General features: G+C 37.9%; 1 protein-coding gene across 4 annotated transcripts in view; it reads left to right on the plus strand.

Moving 5' to 3' along the window:
• PIK3AP1 (phosphoinositide-3-kinase adaptor protein 1) overlaps nt 1–19864 on the plus strand; it is a 130153-nt gene that overhangs the window by 3723 nt on the left and 106566 nt on the right. For 3 of the 4 annotated variants that reach the window (XM_074233242.1, XM_074233243.1, XM_074233241.1), the window contains exon 2: nt 6852–7268. In XM_074233242.1, the coding sequence (XP_074089343.1) occupies nt 6852–7268 (417 nt within the window). Of the gene's footprint in view, nt 1–6851; nt 7269–13196; nt 13457–19864 lie in introns of those variants that run through there. The other variant, XM_074233244.1, reaches the window with a different exon arrangement.

The following is a 19864-nucleotide window of genomic DNA, read 5'->3' on the forward strand; positions in this document are numbered from 1 at the left end:
GTGATTATTAGAATTTTTCAAGGCAGTCAATCTCTTGTCTGGCCAGGAGGGGTCATCTTCTAAATAACTCCATGAGGCTTATATTTCCATCTCTATTCTTGATTTTCATGTGGTCCTTTCAGAATTCTTTTAGAAATGAGAAGGATTGGAGACCTGGCCCTCTATCCACCATACCAGATATTTGATAGATTGTTGATCCCTTTGGCCCTATGTATATTAGTGGCCCTTTACTTGACAGAAGAAACTATGCTACAAACCATCCCTGAACTGGGGATCCGGACTTGGGAAGGAGCTAGAGCAGGTTGGAGGGCAGCTAGTAAAGTGCCAGCTCTGGTGACTGGAGGACCCAAGTTCAAATGTGATCTCAGACACTTAGTAGTTATTGGCCCTAAGCAGGTCACTTTAACCACTGTTCACCTTAATCTACTGGAGAAGGAAATGGCAAACCATTCCAATAGCTTGCCAAGAAAATCCCATGGACAGATTGATCCACAGGGTCATGAAGAATTAGACATGACTGCATAACTGAATAACAACAAATCTCCAGAGCCTACCACAATCCCCTGCACACAGAAGAAGCTTATTAAATACTTACTGATTGATGGGAGATAACCTGTGAAAAATCATGGAGGAAAGAGATGTAATATTGTGTGTGAAAAATAGCAAGAAGATCCAGTTGTTGGCTGGAATGTAGTTTGAATAAAGGGGAAAAATATGTATTAAGTCTGGAGCTGGGTTGTAAAGGGCTTTAAATGCTAGATCACAAAATGATCTCAGTAGTTTCCTCCTCTCCTTCCTAGATTCTGTTACCAGAGAAATTTCTTCACTCTTCGCTGCCTCCTTCCTCTTTACATCTACCCATCTTGGCCCCCTACAGTTAGACCTATTTAGGTCCCTTGAGAAAACCAACAGTCTTAGTTTTTTTGTTTTTTTGCAAGGCAAAGGGGGTTAAGTGGCTCGCCCAAGGCCACACAGCTAGGTAATTATTAAGTGTCTGAGACCGGATTTGAACCCAGGTACTCCTGACTCCAGGGCCGGTGCTTTATCCACTGTGCCACCTAGCCACCCTCTTAGTTTTTGCTTTTAAATGACTTTTTTCAAGTGAAGATTTGCCTTCTTTCCTTTCCATCTCTTTGCCCTCATTGAGAAAGCAAGAAAAAACAAAATTCCCTATGCTAAGTGTAACCAAGCAAACTAAGTCCCTGAATTGGCCATGTCCCAGAAAATTAGGTCACAATTAGAGTTTTCAGTCTATCATCTCTATTTGCCCAACCAGGAGTTGGGTAGCCTGTTTCATCAGGAGCCCTTGGGAATTGTGGTTGGTCACAGTGTTGATCAGAGTTCTTAAGATTTTCAAAATGCATTATCTTTACAATATTGTTGTTATATTTTTCTCATTATAAATTGCTCTCCTGGTTCTACTCACTTTACTCTGTATTAGTCCATACAAATCTTCCCAGTTTTCTTTGAAACTATCTCTTTTATAATTTTACAACAATTATATTTCATCACATTCATATACCATGATTTGTTCAGCCATTCCCCAATTGATGGATAGTCCCTCAATTCCTAATTATTTGCTACTGCAAACAGAGCTACTAAATATTTTGTACATATTCATCTTTTCCTCTTTCTTTATCTCTTTGGGAATAAGATCTTCTAGTGTCATTGCTGAATCAAAGAGTATTTATTTACAATTTAATAGCTTTTAAAGGATAGTTTCAGACTGCTTTCTAGAATGGGTGAACCAGTTTATATAGTTCCACCAAAAGTGCATTAATATACTTGTTTTTCCATTTATCCAAAGACATTCCAACATTTTCATTTTTCTTTTTTTGGGAGGTCAGCTTTGCTAATCTGATAGATGTGAAGTAGTAGAACCTCATGGTTGTTTTAATTTGCATTTCTTTAATTAATAGTGATTTAGAAATTTTTTGATACTGATAGCTTGGATTTCTTTCTTTTAAAACTGTCTCAGGTACAGCTAGGTGGCGCAGTGGATAGAGCACAGGCCCTGGAGTCAGGAGTACCTGAGTTCAAATCTGACCTCAGACACTTAATTATTAAGTAGCTGTGTGGCCTTGGGCGAGCCACTTAACCCCATTTGCCTTGCAAAAAAAAAAACTGTCTCTTCATACTTTGACCATTTATCAACTGGAGAATGGTTCTTATTCTTAAAATTTGAATCAACTCCAAATATATTTTAAAAATGTGGACTCTGAGAGAAATTTATATCAGAGAAATTATGTGTGAATTGATTTTGTTTTAGTCAAAAACTTTTACATTTTATGTAGCAAAGCATATAACAGTATGAATTTGTGTGCCATCCTTGCATAGAAATCATTTTACTCTTATCTGTAGTATTCCAATTTTGGTATATATGTGATTGAGATGAGCACTGACTAAGGAATGACTAGTTTTTGGATAATATTTCCTTCCATTTTTATTACTGGTTTCCTCACCCTTGGAAGACAAAAGAAGAAGTGGTTTGGTATATTCAAGTGATTTATGGTTAAAGGAAGGGAATTAGGGTGGATGGATGGGACATTCCCCCCCCCCCCCCCCATAGTTGCTGACCAGGCTTTTTAATTCTAACATTGGGATGTTATCCAACTCAACATGAGGGGACATTAATTCCTCTTTTTAATTTTTTTCACCTTCTCCAGTTTCTCTGACAAAAGCCCAGCAAGACAAAGGAAGTGACAAAAGAATCTAATTGTCAGATTGAGTAAATTGCCCCCCAAATCATGTGACGGACTGGTGGAAAAGTTAGTTGTGATGTTATTGTGATTTGTTAACCACTTCCTTTTAAATGTTCCCACCATAGTCACATTGGTTCCAAGTCATTTGAATTTAACACCAGTTGCCCCATAGTGAAATCTAAATTATATTGAAACCTTGAGATTGAGCCATTCTAGATAGAAGATATTTTTCCTATATCGATGTGCGAGTACTTTTTATTTTAATAGTCTTTGGTAGAAATAAATTTTTGCATTTATCCTTGTCTTTTCATTTTTTTGGAGAGTGGGAGGGGGACCAGATCCATGATTTACTTTTTATAGAAAACTCTCAGTGAGAAAATTCCTTTTGCCAAAGTCGACTGGTACTTGTTATTGTTATGGCATTGTTTTAGTTGTGTTCTGTCCAACTCTTCATGACTCCATTTTGGAATTTTCTTGGCAAAGCTACTGGAGTGGTTTGTCATTTCTTTTTCCAGGTCATTTTACAGATGAGAAAACTGAAGCATGCCCAGGGTCACACTTCAAGTGTCTGGGCCAGATTTGAGTTCAGGAAGATTCTATCCTTGGTATCACCTAGCTGCCTGGAAGAAATCTGTATCTCCTCAATAATGCACATTGATTCACAAAATTAAATAAAATATTTTCCAAGAGATTATAGTAACATTCATGTTAAATCAATAAAGTTACATAATTATATAATAAAACACAAAAAAGTCTTTGACAAAACATAGCACTCATTTATTTTATGAAAAAGCATGGAAATTAAAGGCCCTTTCTCCCATAGATTAAAAGTTCTCTGTGAAACCAAGTTAGCATTACTGATTAATAGAAGAACATTGGAAGATTTTTCAATAATACCAGGAGATAAAAGAAAAGTATCAATATATAAATTAATATATAACAGTAAATAAATGACAGTTATATCAATAATGACAGTTATATCAATTAAAAAAAGAAAAATCAAGGGAATAGACATTGGCAAAGAAAAAAGCAAAATTATCTTTATTTGCAGAAAACACAATGGTTTCTTTAGGGAACCAACAGAAATAGGAAATAAATTCACAAAAGTCATTGCATTTTTTTTAATGAAATTCAGGAACAAGAGATAGGAAGAGAAAGTCAATTTTGGCTAACAACAGAAAGTATTAAGTTTCAGAATAATCCTATCAAAACAGATACAAGATTTTTAAAAAATGCAACTAGAAAATAATTTCAGTTGGAATAAGTTATCTATGTAATCTGTGCAATGCATACTTGAGTCATATCAATAGAATAAAAATTATAATTACCTAAATTATATTACAAATTTGTGCCATATCAATCAGATAAAAAAAACCCAAAATTAATGTGGAGAAATTGGATCAAGAATATCCAAATATTTAATAAAAATGTAGGGAGGAGAGGATTTTGTTGTTGACTCCATATCTCAAATACTACAAAGCAGGATTTTTTTTTTTTTTTTTTTTTTAGGTTTTTGCAAGGCAATGGGGTTGAGTGGCTTGCCCAAGGCCAAACAGCTAGGTAATTATTAAGTGTCTGAGACCAGATTTGAACCCAGGTACTCCTGACTCCAGGGCCAGTGCTTTATCCACTGCACCACCTAGCTGCCCCTAAAGCAGGAATTTTAAAAACAATTTTGTACTAAATAAAAAAATAACAAAGTGGATCATTACAATAGTTGAAATAAGCAAAATATAGAAACAAAAGCTCATCATAGACTGGTATTTGAGAAGCCCAAGAACATAGACTATTGGGGAAAGCATTTTATTTCATAAGAACTACTAACAAAGTAAGAAAGTAAGATGGGAAAAAAATAAGTTTATATCTATATTTATGTCTTATTCCACAATAATTTGTTGTTGTTCAGATGTTTCAGTCCTTTTAACTTTTTCTGACCCCATTTGGGGTTTTTTTGGCAAAGATACTATATTACTTTGTTATTTCCTTCTCCAACTCATTTTACAGATGAGGAACAGAGGCAAAAGGTTTAAGTGACTTGTCTAGGGTCATACAACTAGTGTCTGAGGTTAAATTTGAAGTCACTATGCTACTTTGCTACCCTACCACAGAGAATTACAAATGGATGAAATCACATTATACAACCATTTAAAGGACATTGGCAATTTTCACAGTTATGAATAGAAGAAAAATTTCTTGTCATAGAAAAGATCATAAAAGATGTAAGGATTAGACTCTTAGATAAAATTTAAAGTTTTTATAAAATAAGATAAATATCATTCAAATCAGAAGAAAAGATATAAAAGAAAGAAAAATAAGTTAATTGGAGAAGACCTTTGCATTAAAACACCAATAAAATTCTAACATTTAAAATTTAAGTTTTTGATTCCTCCTTCATTATTGAGAGAGAGAGAGATCTATAGATTCTTTGTACTAGTTACTGTGAGAGTGGAGGAAATGCCAGGGAAGATGGCCCTTGCCCACAGACTCCACAATTGAGTTGGAGAGACTTGGCATATATTTACAATCAATCATAGAATAAGATAGTATTGGACTACATGAACTCTAAGGTCCGTTCTGGTTCTAAACCCAGGAACCCACAAGTTCTAAATCTCATCATGTCCAAAGATGAAAGACTCCAATCCGAACTGGATTTCCTCCCTGAACAGTCAGGGAGAGACTTCTTTAAAAGAGGTGGTACTTGAACTAGAATCTTAAACATAGGTAGAGTATAAATAAGCATATAGGATGGTTTTTTTAAAATTTATTCATACATTTTGTTTTGACTCAAAAACAATTCCCAAAGACCCTTAGAAAGAATATATTTTGTTCACAACCATCAGTTTATCGATTGTTAAGGGAAAGAATGTGTCGAACTTTGATAACACAATGTCAACCATTGTATGTGGCCTGAGTTTTATTGCCTTTATTTACATTGTTATTGCTATTGTGCATGTTCTTGTGACTTGTTTTCTTTATACTGTACCACTTACTACACATCTCATTTTTCTCTGAATTCTTCATATTTCTCATTCCCTCTAACAAAGCACTGTTTCCATTAAGTTTTCATACTATAATTTTTCAACCTCTTCCCCAATTCCAGGGCATGTATATTTGTTTTTATTTTTATTATCACAAAAAAATGACATTTTTGTTTCTGTTGGGGTTTTTTGCTTTCAATAGTTTATTGGAACATAAACCCAATAATCATATGTCTAGGTAATTTTATTATTTTAAATTTGCTTTCCAGTATGGTTAAACCAATTCACAGCTCCATTAGGCATAAATTGACATTGTGTCCTTCCCTTAGCCCCTTCAACAATGAGTTTTCCCATTATTTAGCATTTTCATGAGCTAGGATGATTCTTGTATTCATTTTCATTTCTCTGATTATTGGTGATTTGGAACATTTTTCAGGAGGTATAATCTATTTCTCTCCTTTTGAAAATAGGTTTTTCAAATCTTTTTACCATTCCTCAACACATCTGTGCTATCAAAGTGCTTTATCAAAGTTATCTATGCTATCAAAGTTATCTATGCTATCAAAGTGCTTTTTTTCTGTTAACACTAGTTACGTTTTGTTTTTTTTTTTTTGCAAGGCAATTGGGGGGTAAGTGACTTGCTCAAGGTCACAGAGGTAGGTAATTATTAAGTGTCTGAGTCTGCATTTGAACTCAAGTCTTCCTGACTTCAGTGTTGGTGCTCTATCCACTGCCCCACCTAACTGTCCCCACACTAATGGTTATCAACAAAACAGTCTTTGTAAAGGCCTTGGGAATTGTCTTACGTCAAAACAAAATGTATCAAAAATTTAAAAAAAAACCACCTTCCCTTGTCTTTGTCCCACTTCTTCCATGAAGCCTCTTCTTGACTGCTCCAGTGTAGACTGAATTCTTTCAACTTTTGGACATGATGGAATTTAGTACTAGAACCAGAAGACACCCTAGAAGGGCATGTAATCCTACCCCAATACTATCCTATTCAATGATTGTTTTGTGTGTTGTTACAAGTTCCTCCAAACTGACCCATAAAGTCTTTGTGAGCAAGGGCCATCTTCCCTGGCATATGAATGATTTATAAAACACTGAATGGTTTCTGGCAGTTTCTTTGACTACTTTGTAAATAGTGTCAATCTGTCTCCTTCTTTCCCAGGAAGCCCCCAGGAGTGTGATATCCTAATTCTCTACAGCCTAGATGCCCAAGAATGGTGTCAGTACCTGCAGAATCTTTTCCTTTCAAGTTGTCAGGTCCATAACCAGAACACCCTGACCTATGAACTGAAACAGGGGCTTGCCATCCCCTCTGGAGAGCTGACCCTCTTCCTCAAAAGCCGTTGCATCATCATGCTCCTCTCGGCTGAGCTGGTTCAGAACTTCTACCAGCCCAGCGTGCTCTCCAGCCTTCAGAGAGCCCTCTATCCTCCCCATAAGGTCTTGAAGCTGTTTTGCGGCGTGCAGGACTGTGAAGATTTCTCCATCTTCTTCGAGGACTGGGTCTGTTGGCAGGAGCTCACCTACGAGGACGAGCCGGAGACCTATGTCGCTGCTGTGAAGAAGGCTTTTTCAGAAGGTAACCGACCAACCCCCCACCCCCACCCCAGTTATGGGAAAGGGAATATTCCTTGGATAAATCGGATCCGTTCCAGTGTCACCCAGGATAAATCAATCTGTCTTTCTTGGGGGGAGAATTCTTACAATGATTGACTCAGGGTAAATTATTGACTTCAATGCCCAGGAAGTGTGACATGCCATCAGATTATTAATAACCAAAAGCTATGGGGGTATGGACACACAGGCTCCTTTTTAGTTCTTTCTCATCTGTCTTTCTGTCTGTCTGCCTGTCCCTCTTTTATTTGCCTTCCTTGGGAGTTAAGAATTCTCTTCACTTTTTGATTCCTTTCCCCTGAGGTTTTTTCTTAAGCATTACATTAAGCAACAATTTATAATAACAACATTGAAAGACGTAAGCACTGTTTAATACAATGACCAACCTTGATTCCAGAGGACCAATAAGGAAGAATATTACTCACCTCCTATCAGAGAAGTGACAGACTTAGCATGCAGAACAAAACATATTTTTGGACAAGATCAATTTGAGAATTTGTTTTGGCTGACTATGCATATTTGTTAACAAAGCTTTGTTTTTCTTTCTTTTTTTTTTCCTGGGGTGGCAGATTGAAGGAGGAGAGAAAAAATGAATGTTACATAATTTAGAAATATAATTTAATTTTTAAAAAGTACTAGTTATATGCTGCATATACATACACGCACACACACATACACGCACACACACACACACACACACACACACACACACACACACACACCCCACACACACATATTTGAGTTCTATATACCACATAACCCAGGAAAATCAAGAAGAAGAGAGATTGACCTAAGCCTTTCATAGAGAAGTCATCTTGTTGGAGTAAGTGAGTCACTGACTGGTCTACCAGTGCCTACTATATAGATGGTCTAAAAGTGAATGCAGCTTCCCAAATGCTCCATTCATGGGAGTCACTTATGTTAAACCAACATATAGTGCCAGGTAAAGTCACAATTCCTGTGGATCAACATTACTATATTATGAATAACATTATTTCATTTGTGTACTTAAGCTGACTTTACTGTGAATTTATAATCTGGAATTTCAGACAATGGGACGGATTTTAAGGTGGCTTTCTTCTTTTGGCAGCCAAGAATCCTTATATAATAAAATATAGAAAAAAAATATAGAAAAACCCAATTTTTTTTCAAATAGCAAGCATTTATTTTCTCTCTTACCCACATCTTATTCGATCACTACACCCACTGAGGAAGAACAAATATGGTATAGTCAAGACCAAAATATTCCCACATTGGCTAAAGTATCTCCTGTACCATGAGTCTATTCCTTCATTGTCAGAAGTTGTAGGTAGCATGCCTTACCTTCAGCATTCTCAAGTCATAATGGAAGATTTAAAAAACTTGCCCAGAGGGAAATAATTTCATTAGGGGGCGGGGGGGGGGGGGGTGCTGTGAGCCTATTGGGTATAGGTTCAACAGATGTTCAGGAACAAATGGATTTACAAAAGAATAGGAGGAAGAGGAAGAAAGCAGTTTTATGATTTCAGTAATGCAGTATTATTGTCTTTCCATTGTCCTTTTTATTTGTGAATTCCAATTCTGTGTAATCTCTTTGTCAGAGGCACCCAGACACAATTTCCTTTCAGGCTTCCTTTCTGGGATATAGTTTCTATTCAATTGACTCCCCTCACCAGAAACTTAGAAAACCCATCTATGGAATAGCGCAGTACATTAACACCAAGTCACCTACTTTTATGCTCTATCAAAAAGAACAAGACCAAAATTGAGGCAGCGTGATATAATGGAAAAGAACCCTGAATAGGCTGTCTGGAGATCCAGGTTCTAACCCTGTCTCTGCCATTGCTTCTCTGACCTTGCTCAAGGCTTTTTGAAGACAGCGGCCTTATCAAAGATGGCCTTGGTCTTGTGGAGGAAAAGCTTCCTGAGCATATCAGCTCCCATCATAGCACTGTGCTCGCCACCTCAGATCATGAGAGATCAAGATAGGCAGCAGGGGAAGAAGTGAAATATCACCCCAATTTACTGACGAGGATCAAGACTCAAATTGGGTACCTAACCTGCCGCAGTCGCTCACACACTTAGTAAATGTCGAAAGGGGGATTCATACTCAGTCATTCTTGTCTCCAGACCTAGCACCCAACTCACTATTTCATGCCACCTGTCACATACACAGATACTGATTAACTATGATAAATACACTGCTATCCTTTCCACACTGCAAAGTGTTTCTTGTGCCCCACCCCCACCTCCCTCCCCCATGATCTAGAAAATCTGAGTAAGATTTTATTTTTTTTAGCTTTTTGCAAGGCAAATGGGGTTAAGTGGCTTGCCTAAGGCCACACAGCTAGGTAATTACTAAGTGTCTGAGTCCGGATTTGGACTCAGGTACTCAACTCCAGGGCCGGTGCTCTATCCACTGTGCCTCCTAGCTGCCCCTGAATAAGATTCTTTTGTCCTTTTCGTCTGTGAATTTAACCTTCCCAAAATGAAGAGATGTTCTCATTGGGCTTTGTCCCAGAGTTTGTCCTAATCAGGGACAAATATTACAGGAGTTATTTGACCTTAAAAAAGAATATAATAGAATTAGGCTAACAAGCACATTTATTGTTATATGTTTAAGTCGCAGACTTCACCAGCATGTGTATTTGGGGTTTAGGTAAAGAGTTAGACCTCCTCAAAATGGAGACCTACTGTTGTCATTAGTCTTGTCCATCAGAAGGTGGGACCTGACCAGTCACCTCCAGCTTGTCCATTCAAAGAAGGGTACAACCCCACAATGTAGGATGGAGTGGGGGCAAAGTAGGAAGAGGTGAAGAGAACATTTCAGTAAAAGGAGAGTCTAAAAGACCTTCAAAGCAAATGTATAGCTTTTGATGGGATTAATAAGGCAAGCCTTTGTTCTGTTTACAACTGATTAATCCCCTTTTCAGTTGCTAAATTGACTCGATTATCAGGATTTCTTTAGTATCTAAGTGAAAATTTGCCATCACCCAAACTGTTCTTAGAGATACAGAAAAATAGTTATTAGAAAGACACAACTCACTAGAGGAAAAGTTTGAATTGTTTTTTTTTTTCTTTAATGGGATGTTTACATACCTTATTGTAAAATTTAGAATATATATTTGGTTATCTGTTCTATGTCATCTATTGGCCTCTTTATGTGTTGTCTACAGCTTCCACAGAACTCCGCCAAAATTCCCATTTAGTTTCTTATGCCAGACTGTGATATATTGAAACCCCAGTGGAGAAAGTCATGATTTGGAAGAAATAGCTGTAATGCTTAATAGAATAAATATATAGGGGATATGAAATGTTATATAAATCAAGTGTATACTGGAGCTAACTCAAAACAGCTCACAAAAGTTGATTACTAAATTTTCAGGATGAGCTTTATACTTTGGAAATTGGCAAATACTGCAAATTAGGACTTGATTTACTGTTTTGTTAATTGTCTAGAAAGTGATATAGAAAATATTAATAATGCAGTGTCTTTTTAAAGAAAGATTTTATTTATTTTGAATTTTACAATTTCCCCCCTTATCTTGCTTCCCTTCCCCCACCCCCCACAGAAGGCAGTCTGTTAGTCTTTAAATTGTTTCTATGGTATACATTGATCTAAGTTGAGTGTGATGAGAGAGAAATCATATCCTTAAGGAAGAAAAATAAAGTATAAGAGATATCAAAATTACATGATAAAATAACAATTTTTTTTAAATGAAAGGTAATAGGGGCAGCTAGGTGGCACAGTGGATAGAGCACTGGCCCTGGAGTCAGGAGTACCTGAGTTCAAATCTGGCCTCAGACACTTAATAATTACCTAGCTGTGTGGCCTTGGGCAAGCCACTTAACCCCATTGCCTTGCAAAAAAAAATACTAAAAAAAAATAAATAAATGAAAGGTAATAGTCTTTGGTCTTTGTTCAAATTCCACAATTCTTTCTCTAGATACAGATGGCATTCTCCATTGCAGATACCCCAAAATTGTGCCTGATTGTTACACTGATGGAATGAGCAAGTCCATTAAGGTTAATCATCACCCCCATGTTGCTGTTAGGGTGTATAGTGTTTTTCTGGTTCTGCTCATCCCATTCAGCATCAGTTCATGTAAATCCTTCCAGGCTTCCCTAAATTCCCATCCCTCCTAGTTTCTAATAGAACAATAGTGTTACATCACATACATATTACCATATACATATATCAAATGTACTTGTTAGCTTAATTCTATTATATTCTTAAGGTCAAATACTCCTGTAATATTTGTCCCTGATTAGGACAAACTCTGGGACAATTGAAGGACATTCACTTAATTTCCAGTTTTTTGCCACCACAAACAGGGCTGCTAATGAATATTTTTGTACAAGTGATATTTTTACCCTTTTTCATAATCTCTTCAGGATAAAGACCTAGTAGTGGTATTACTGGATCAAAAGGGGTATGCACATTTTTGCAGCCCTTTGGGCATAATTCCAAATTGTTCTCCAGAAAGGCTGTATGAGTTCACAGCTCCACCAACAATGTATTAGTGTCCTAGATTTCCCATATCCATTTCAACATTGATCATTGTCCTTTCTGGTCATATTGGCCAGTCTGAGAGGTGTGAGGTGGTACTTGAGAGATGCTTTATTTTGCATTTCTCTAATAAGTAGTGATTTAGAGCAATTTTTCATATGACTGTGGATCACTTTGATTTCCTCATCCGTAAATTACCTTTGCATATATTCTTTGACCATTTGTCAATTGGGGAATGGCTTGTTTTTTAAAAAATTTGACTCAGTTTTCTATATATTTTATAAATACTAGTTGTAAAAATTGTTTCCCAATTTACTACATTTCTTTTGATCTTGGTCACAGTGGTTTTGTCTGTGCAAAAGCTTTTTAATTTAATGTAATCAAAATTTTTGAGTTTGTTTTTAACGGTGTTCTCCATCTCTTCCTTGGTTATAAACTACTTCCCTTTCCATAGATCTGACAGGTAAACTATTCCTTGATCTCCTAGTTTGCTTATAATATTGTTTTTTATGTCTAAATCCTGTATCCATTTTGATTTTTATCTTGGTATAGGGTATGAGATGTTAGTCTAATCCAAGCTTCTGCCATACTAACTTCCAATTTTCCCAACAGTTTTTTTTATCAAAGAGAGAGTTTTTATCCTAATAGCTGAACTCTTTGGGTTTATCAAATAGCAGATTACTGTAGTCATTTCCTGCTCTTGCACCTAGTCTTTTCCACTGCTCCACTCTATTTCTTAGCCAACACCAATACAGTTTTGATGACTGATGCTTTATAATATAATTTTAGATCTGGTAGGGTTAAGCCACCTTCTTTTAATAATGCAGTGTCTTAACAGTCTCTTGATTTTTTTGGGGGGGAATAACCGGTTTTTAACATTTGCCAGAACACCTCTGTATGAAATCTAGTGATAGATCATTTATATATGGGAAAGGATAAGGAAAGGCAGAATGGATGAGTCAGTATCTGTGGTAGGGTTTAAGGATGGGGAGAATTTCAGTACTTTGGGATGAAGGGGATTTTTAGGAAATGGGCCAAGGGATGTGAGAATGCTAAAGGGACAACTTACAGAACAGTTTGGTGGAGTATATATTGTGTACAATAAGGCTAGAAAGGGAAGGAGGGAGGCATAAGGACATAGAGGGGACTTTGAATGGTAACCTTAGTAGTATGGGCTTTATTGTATGAGCAGTAGTGGAGTAGGGGAAAGGGGAGGCAGGAGGCAAAGTAATAACATAATTGGAATTCTATCATCCAAATTCTATGTTGGGAAGATTCCTTTGGCAGTTGAGTGAAGAATGCCTTAGAGAGGGATAAGACTTCAGGTAGGGAGACTCATTAGGAGGCTATTTTAGCAGTTCATATGAATATGGAAATAAGGGATGTGTTTACCCTGACAGAAGGTTTTCAGGTGAATGCTAGATAACCATTTATTGGTTGTGTTTTCAGAAGATTCTGAGTCCAGTACCAGTTGGATGGTAGCCCCTGAGGTCCCTTCCAGCTTTTACATTCTGTTATTCTGGGATCTACTTCATCCAGGTTGTCAGTACCACCGTCATCATGTTCATTCACCAGAAGAATAATTGCCATCCACTTGGCACCCCACTTCTGAAAGGTTGCCAGCCTCTAGTCAAACATAAGTTTTGGCTAAGTTTTCATGCAGGTGAAAACTTGTAAATCCAATTTGTGATAATGTTTAAGTTTAGTTTGTGTTTACTATAAATCTTTGTTTATTGGTTCTCAAGATTAGTCACTGCTTTAAAGGGAGAAGTGACATGTATTGCAATTAGAGTCCATTGCTTTTTTGAAACCAATTTAAAAAAAAAAAGTAATTCCTATACCACACACACACACACACACACACACACATATATATATATATATAAAGAGAGAGAGAGAGTTAGACTACAAATACGCTATTTCCTATTATTTTTGAAAAAATAATGGACTCAGTTGTAACTCAGAATTTGGAAATAACCACAAGTTATGGAGGAGACCATTGAAGAACAGAAAGAAGTTGCTATTTTTCTGCTGATTCTCCAGAATCTTCTGGATGTGAACCTTGTAAAGCCCTGACCTTTCTGTCCTTTTGTATCTTCCTGAAAGTCAGTGATGTTATGAGGAGGTAGTTAGGTGGCACAGTGGATAGAGCACTGAATCTCTTAGAAAAACCTCAGTTCAAATCCAACCTCAGATGCTTTCTAGGTGTGTGACTCTGGGCAAACTTTGTCTGCTTCATTAACTTCATCTGTAAAAATAGGAGTAATGATAGCACCTGTCTCCTAGGGTTGTGGTGAAGAGAATAAAATGGGTTGACTTTTGTGAAGCTCTTTGTAAATCAAATATAATATAAATGTTGGCTATTATTATTAATGATTAGTATCATGACTTGATGACTTAGTAGAGACATATGTGGGGCCCTCTCTCCTTACACTATCCATGTCATCTTGTGCAAATCATTTTATTATTATTTTTTTTTTAGGTTTTTGCAAGGCATATGGGGTTAAGTGGCTTGCCCAAGGCCACACAGCTAGGTAATTATTAAGTGTCTGAGGCCAGATTTGAACTCAGGTACTCCTGACTCCAGGGCCAGTATTCTATCCACTGTGCCACCTAGCTGCCCCTGCAAATCATTTCAAACTCTTCTTCCTCATTTGTAGAGTGATACCAAGAGGAGAGTAGAAGAATAGATAAGTTCTCTAAGATCTCTTTAGCTTCAGGAAAGCTATTATTGTGATAGTTGCTTAAAGCACTATGAGTTAAAATGACTGGCCCAGGATTATACAGTCAGTATGTGTTAGAGATGGGACTTGAACCTAGGTCTTTCCTGGCTTTGAGGTCAGCTTTCTATCCATCATCATCTTCTCTGTCTCTGTCTCTATCTGTCTCTCTTTTTCTCTGGCTCTGGCTCTCACTCTCGCTTTCTTGACTCAAAAAAAGACCTGAATTCAAATTCAAACTCAGATACTTACTAGTTGTGCGACCCTGAGCAAATCACTTAACATTGTTTACCTCAACTTACTTAACTGTAAGATGATCTGGAGAAGAAAATGGTAAATCACTCCAATATCTTTGCCAAGAAAACCCCAAAAGGGGACACAAAGAGTTAGACACAACTGAAAACGATTAAATAGAAAAACAAAGGGCACATTGGGTTAATTAAACAGAAAAATTATGTTCATTTTAAAAGCAATTGCAAGTGAATCTAACTTTGCCCTCAATGGAAAGAACATAATGATTTATTGAGGAAAATCCTGGACTTGAAGTAATAGGATCCAGAGGCTAGAGAGCTGGGCTTGAAACCAGTAAGACCTGGATTCAAATCCCCATCTTTGGCACCTACTAGCTGTGTGACTCACTGCATTGCTCTGGGGTTCATTTTCCTCACTTGTAAAATGGCAAGGTTGGAGTCAGTGGCCTCAAAGGTCCCTTCTTACTCTAAATCTATGATCTTATGATGATCTGACTCACAATCTCTCTCTAAGTCTCAGTTTCCTTATCTAAGATGAGGGGGTGGGTTCTTTCCTTCTCTACATCTGTAATCTTATAATTTCTATATTTGTAACCCAATGTGCCCTTTGGCAAATCACTTCACTCCCCTAAATGGTTGGTTGAGGTCATCTTTAAGGTTTAGCTCCTTGATTCTTTGACCTTATTAGGACAGTTGCAGTAGAAACAGGAAAGGAGAATAAGTTTCAAGAGAGATTTGGGGATGTGGAGTTGATTCATTCATTGATTAGATGTTAGAGGTGATGAGAGAGGGAAGAAAGAGCCCATGATTTTAAGCTAAGGATTTAAGTGATGGTGTTTGGTGGTGCCTTATCCCCTTTTCATCTTGGCAGATCTCCATCAAAATATTCTTATTCCTTGGCTGTTTCTGGCCCTGATATCATCCCATTGGGAGAGATAGTAGGCAACTGGATGATGAATGAGACAAAGATGGTGCTGGGGAAAGAATTTAGATGAAAATAATCATAGCTAAGTGACTTTTGTAGTTGTTTCATTGCTGTTGAAAAAATACTGTTGCCAGTTTTGGTCCCAGTGGCTACCAATGATTTCTGGGGCTTGCAAATCTCACTTGAAATTTCACTATAGACCTAGGATAGTGGGACACATATCCTCCCTCTACTTTTAAATGGTCTAACTACTCAGTAGTGATAAGCCATCAAAGCTACTTACTAGCAGTAGTAACAAGAACTGACCTTTACATATATGCAGCTTTAAAATTTGCAATATAATTCCTTGTTGTGGGCACTACAAGATATTTTACAGATGGGGAAACTAAGGCACAGAGAAGTCATGGTCACATAGCAAGTAAATATTTTGTGCCCTGATTTAAGCTCTATTACTCCAAGGCTGGCACACTTCCATACTTTTATTTTTGCAAGGCAAACAGGGTTAAGTGGCTTGCCCAAGGCCACACAGATAGGTAATTATTAAGTGTTTGAGACCAGATTTGAACCCAGGTACTCCTGACTCCAGGGCCGGTGCTTTATCCACTTTGCCACCTAGCCGCCCCACACTTCCATACTTTTATCAGTCATTATTTTTTCAGAGCTTTATTGTAATCAAATAGTGGGCTTCAAGGTTGTGGCCTGTACTCAAAAGCTCTATAATAATTCAGATGTAAAAAATGAGTGGATTAGTGGAATGAGGTGGCTTAGTCTGATTTACTATGACTCAGTGTCTGGCATAGGGTTGGTTTTTGCCTCTGCCTATGGTTTATTTTGTTCTCTTTGGCAAGGAATGTTTACTCTCTTTGTAGCTTGATTCTTCCTGGTATGAGTTGGGAAGGGGTCCTCCTTTCTTGATGCTTTCACCATTGATAGGGCTGTTGACTTGATGACTTAATTTCTTCAAAGTTTAGCTCAGGTCTGGACATGAAACTTTTCCTCCTCCCCCACATAAGATAATGAAATTATTCATTATTTGCTCAATCAGTATATATGTTTTCTCCCTCAAGCACATGGTTAAGTCCTTGAGGGCAGGCATTTTTGTTTTTTGGGTATGTGTCCTGGGCCTAGCTCTGAGCCTAGCCAATGGTTAGGACTTAATAAATGCTTGTTCAGTTGAATTGAATTGAATGGTTTAATACAGAAGGCATATTTCCATTTTATTCTTTCTGTTAGCAAAAGTTAAAAAATTTTGTGGTCATAGAATTATAGATTTAAAGCTGGGCATCTGGTTCAACTTCTTCATTTTTCCAGATAAAAACACTTAGGCCCAGGAAGCAAATGGAATGCCCTTCTGGAACTCTAACACCTCATATGGCTTCCTTTAGAGGAAGGGTAAAGGAGGCAGATGTTATCAAGTAGGGCCACTGTTTAGTGGGGAAAAGAGAAATTGTAAAGTTCACAATCCATGACCAAAAAAAAGCTATGTAAAATCCTTTTACCAAATAAGCATGCTCTGGTTTGCCAAGAGGAATACCTTCAGCATCCTCAGTTCCTGCTTTAGGGTGGAGGCTGTCGGCTGTGAGAGAAGGGATGCAGCCTCCAATGTCTACAGCTGCCCACTCCCTACAGAGGGAGTCATTCTCCTGGCCAAGGATGTCTAGGGGCTTGTCTTACCACAGGCCAGGGTCACTTTATCCTTTGGGGCTACGGAAGTGACTAGTGAAGAGTGACCACTTCCTATGTTGGTGTTGATCTTGGGTCAGGACCCTTATTGTCATCTAAGAGTGTGGCAGCAGAATCGGTTAGGCCTCTGATGTGCACCGTGCTGCTGCTCTGATGGCTCTGCCAAGCTTCCTCCAGGGGCCTCTGGGATTCATGATCTGAGGTTCTTAAAAACCTTAATAGTTCCTTCAGACCCTTCTGATGTCATTGACTGAGCTGTCTCCCAATACCAAAAGTCTAACCGCCCCCCCACCCCGCACCCTCCAGAGGAGGGCCACCAAGTTGAGCAGAGTGGTTTAGAGCCTTTGACAGCTGAGGATCAGTGAACTTAGGGGAAAAAAATTTTAATTCAATAAATTGAATTTGAATCTTTTAGGCCAGGGATGACTTTTTTTAGCCTTACTTTGCATCCCAATAGCTTTCTAGCCATTGTTTAATATAGTGCCCGCACATTTTTGTTGTTGTTGTTCAGTTGTGTCTGATTCTTCATGACCACGTTTAGGGTTTTATCTTGGCAGAGATGCTGGAGTGGTTCACCATTTCCTTTTCCAGCTCATTTTACAGATGAGGAAAATGAGGCAAACTAGGTTAAGTGACTTGCTTGGGGGTCACATAGTATCTGAGGACAGATTTGAACTCAGAAAGGTGAGTCTTCTTGATTCCTAGCCCAGTGCTCTTTTCACTCTACCAGATAACTGCACCATCTGGTATATAGTAAGCACTTAATAAATTTTTGAGGTCATTGTCATTAAGCACCTACTAACCATGGGTCATTGGACCAGGTTGGGGGTAGGAGTTAGTAGCCTGTGTATCCTGGGGATGGTGACTCTTGGGGGATGTGGTCCAGTGTCCAGCCCAGAGCTGGCATACAGTGGGTGCTCAATAAATGCTTGTTGAGTTGAATCTATTGACCATTTACACAAATAAGCAAAGATCAGGTCATTTGAGGAGGGAAAGAGCTCTAGTCCATGGTGGAATCAGGGCTGGTGTCTTTGAGGAGAGAGCCCTTGAAGGGAGCGGAGGGTCCTGAGGTGAAGAGGAGCAGGCATCGCCCTGCTGGTCCAAGAGGAAGTTGCTGTTAACCTGTGCCAGTGTGGGGTTAAGCCTGCCCTGGCAGGAGGCTTGGGAGGGGTTGTGGGGCATGGAAGAGGGATCAGTGGGACGTCAGTCTGTGGAGGGAAGAGGGAGTCAGATTGAGATGAGTATGTTTTGAAATATCCACATTAATATTTATCTAATAAGATTATTGTTCTCAGTCTTTTGGACTTGGAGAATATTTTAAAATAAGGAAGTGAGAAACCCCCAGGTGGAACATGTTTCCTTTTTTGGACAAGGTTTTTTCTATGTTGCAAATGTTATTGAACTGTAAAAATAACTTCTGCCAGGGGTGTGTGTGTGTGTCTGTGTGTGTGTGTGTGTGTGTGTGTGTGTGAGAGAGAGAGAGAGACAGACAGACAGACAGACAGACAGATAGACAAAGAGAGACAGACAGAGAAAGGGGGAGATGAAGTCCTTGTTGTGTGATGGATGACCACCTAAATCTACATGGTCCAAAAAATCTCTGAAATAAGAGTGACTTTTCCATCTTTCCATTCTATAAAGACTCTGTTCTTTCTGCATCCGGTTCCCATCCCCACCTAACCTTTACTAGAAACTACAAAACAGATTTTGTTCTTTTCTAATGCAGGAAAAGGGCAGGTAGGTGGCACAGTGGATAGACCCCTGGACTTGGGATCAGGAAGACTCATCTTCCTGAGTTCAAATCCAGTCTCAGACACTGACTAGCTGTGTGATCCTGGATGAGTGTTTTTTATTTGTAAAATGAACTGGAGAAGGAAAGAGCAAAGCACTCCAGTATCTAATAAGAAAAACAGCAAATGGAGTTAGGAAGAGTCAGACAAGATGAACAGCAACAATGCAGGAGAGGTCCGGGCAACATGCTACCTGGGTATATCCTCTTTCCCTCATCTCCATCCTTGTTGCCTAGTATCCTACTCGTAAGCACTCAAATAAGATAAACTAATATCAGGATGTTTAAAAAAGAAGTGACCCTATATAAGGACAATTTTTTTTTAAATTTAGAATTTCCAACCTGGAAAGAACCTTTTGAAGATCATTTACCTTTTTTTAATTTAAAAATTTTATTTATTTTTCAAACTACATGCAATAGTAGTTTTCAACAATGATTTTTTGCAAGGTTTTAAGTTTTACATTTTCCTTCCTCTTTTCTGTCCTGACAGAAAGCAATCTAATATATGTTTTATATGTATAACCATGTTAAACATAGGATCATTTACTTTAATGTCCTCATCTTACAGATGGGGAAACTAAGACCTATGAGAAGTTTGCTTTCCTAAGGTTATGTATTGAACAAATGGTTTAGTTGGAACCAGGGATAACCCTCTCCTGACTGCTGATGTTTCAGAAGAAATCCTTTTAAACATCAAATCAAG

Source organism: Macrotis lagotis, chromosome 4 (assembly GCF_037893015.1).
Source record: "Macrotis lagotis isolate mMagLag1 chromosome 4, bilby.v1.9.chrom.fasta, whole genome shotgun sequence".
Classification (NCBI taxonomy): domain Eukaryota; kingdom Metazoa; phylum Chordata; class Mammalia; order Peramelemorphia; family Peramelidae; genus Macrotis; species Macrotis lagotis.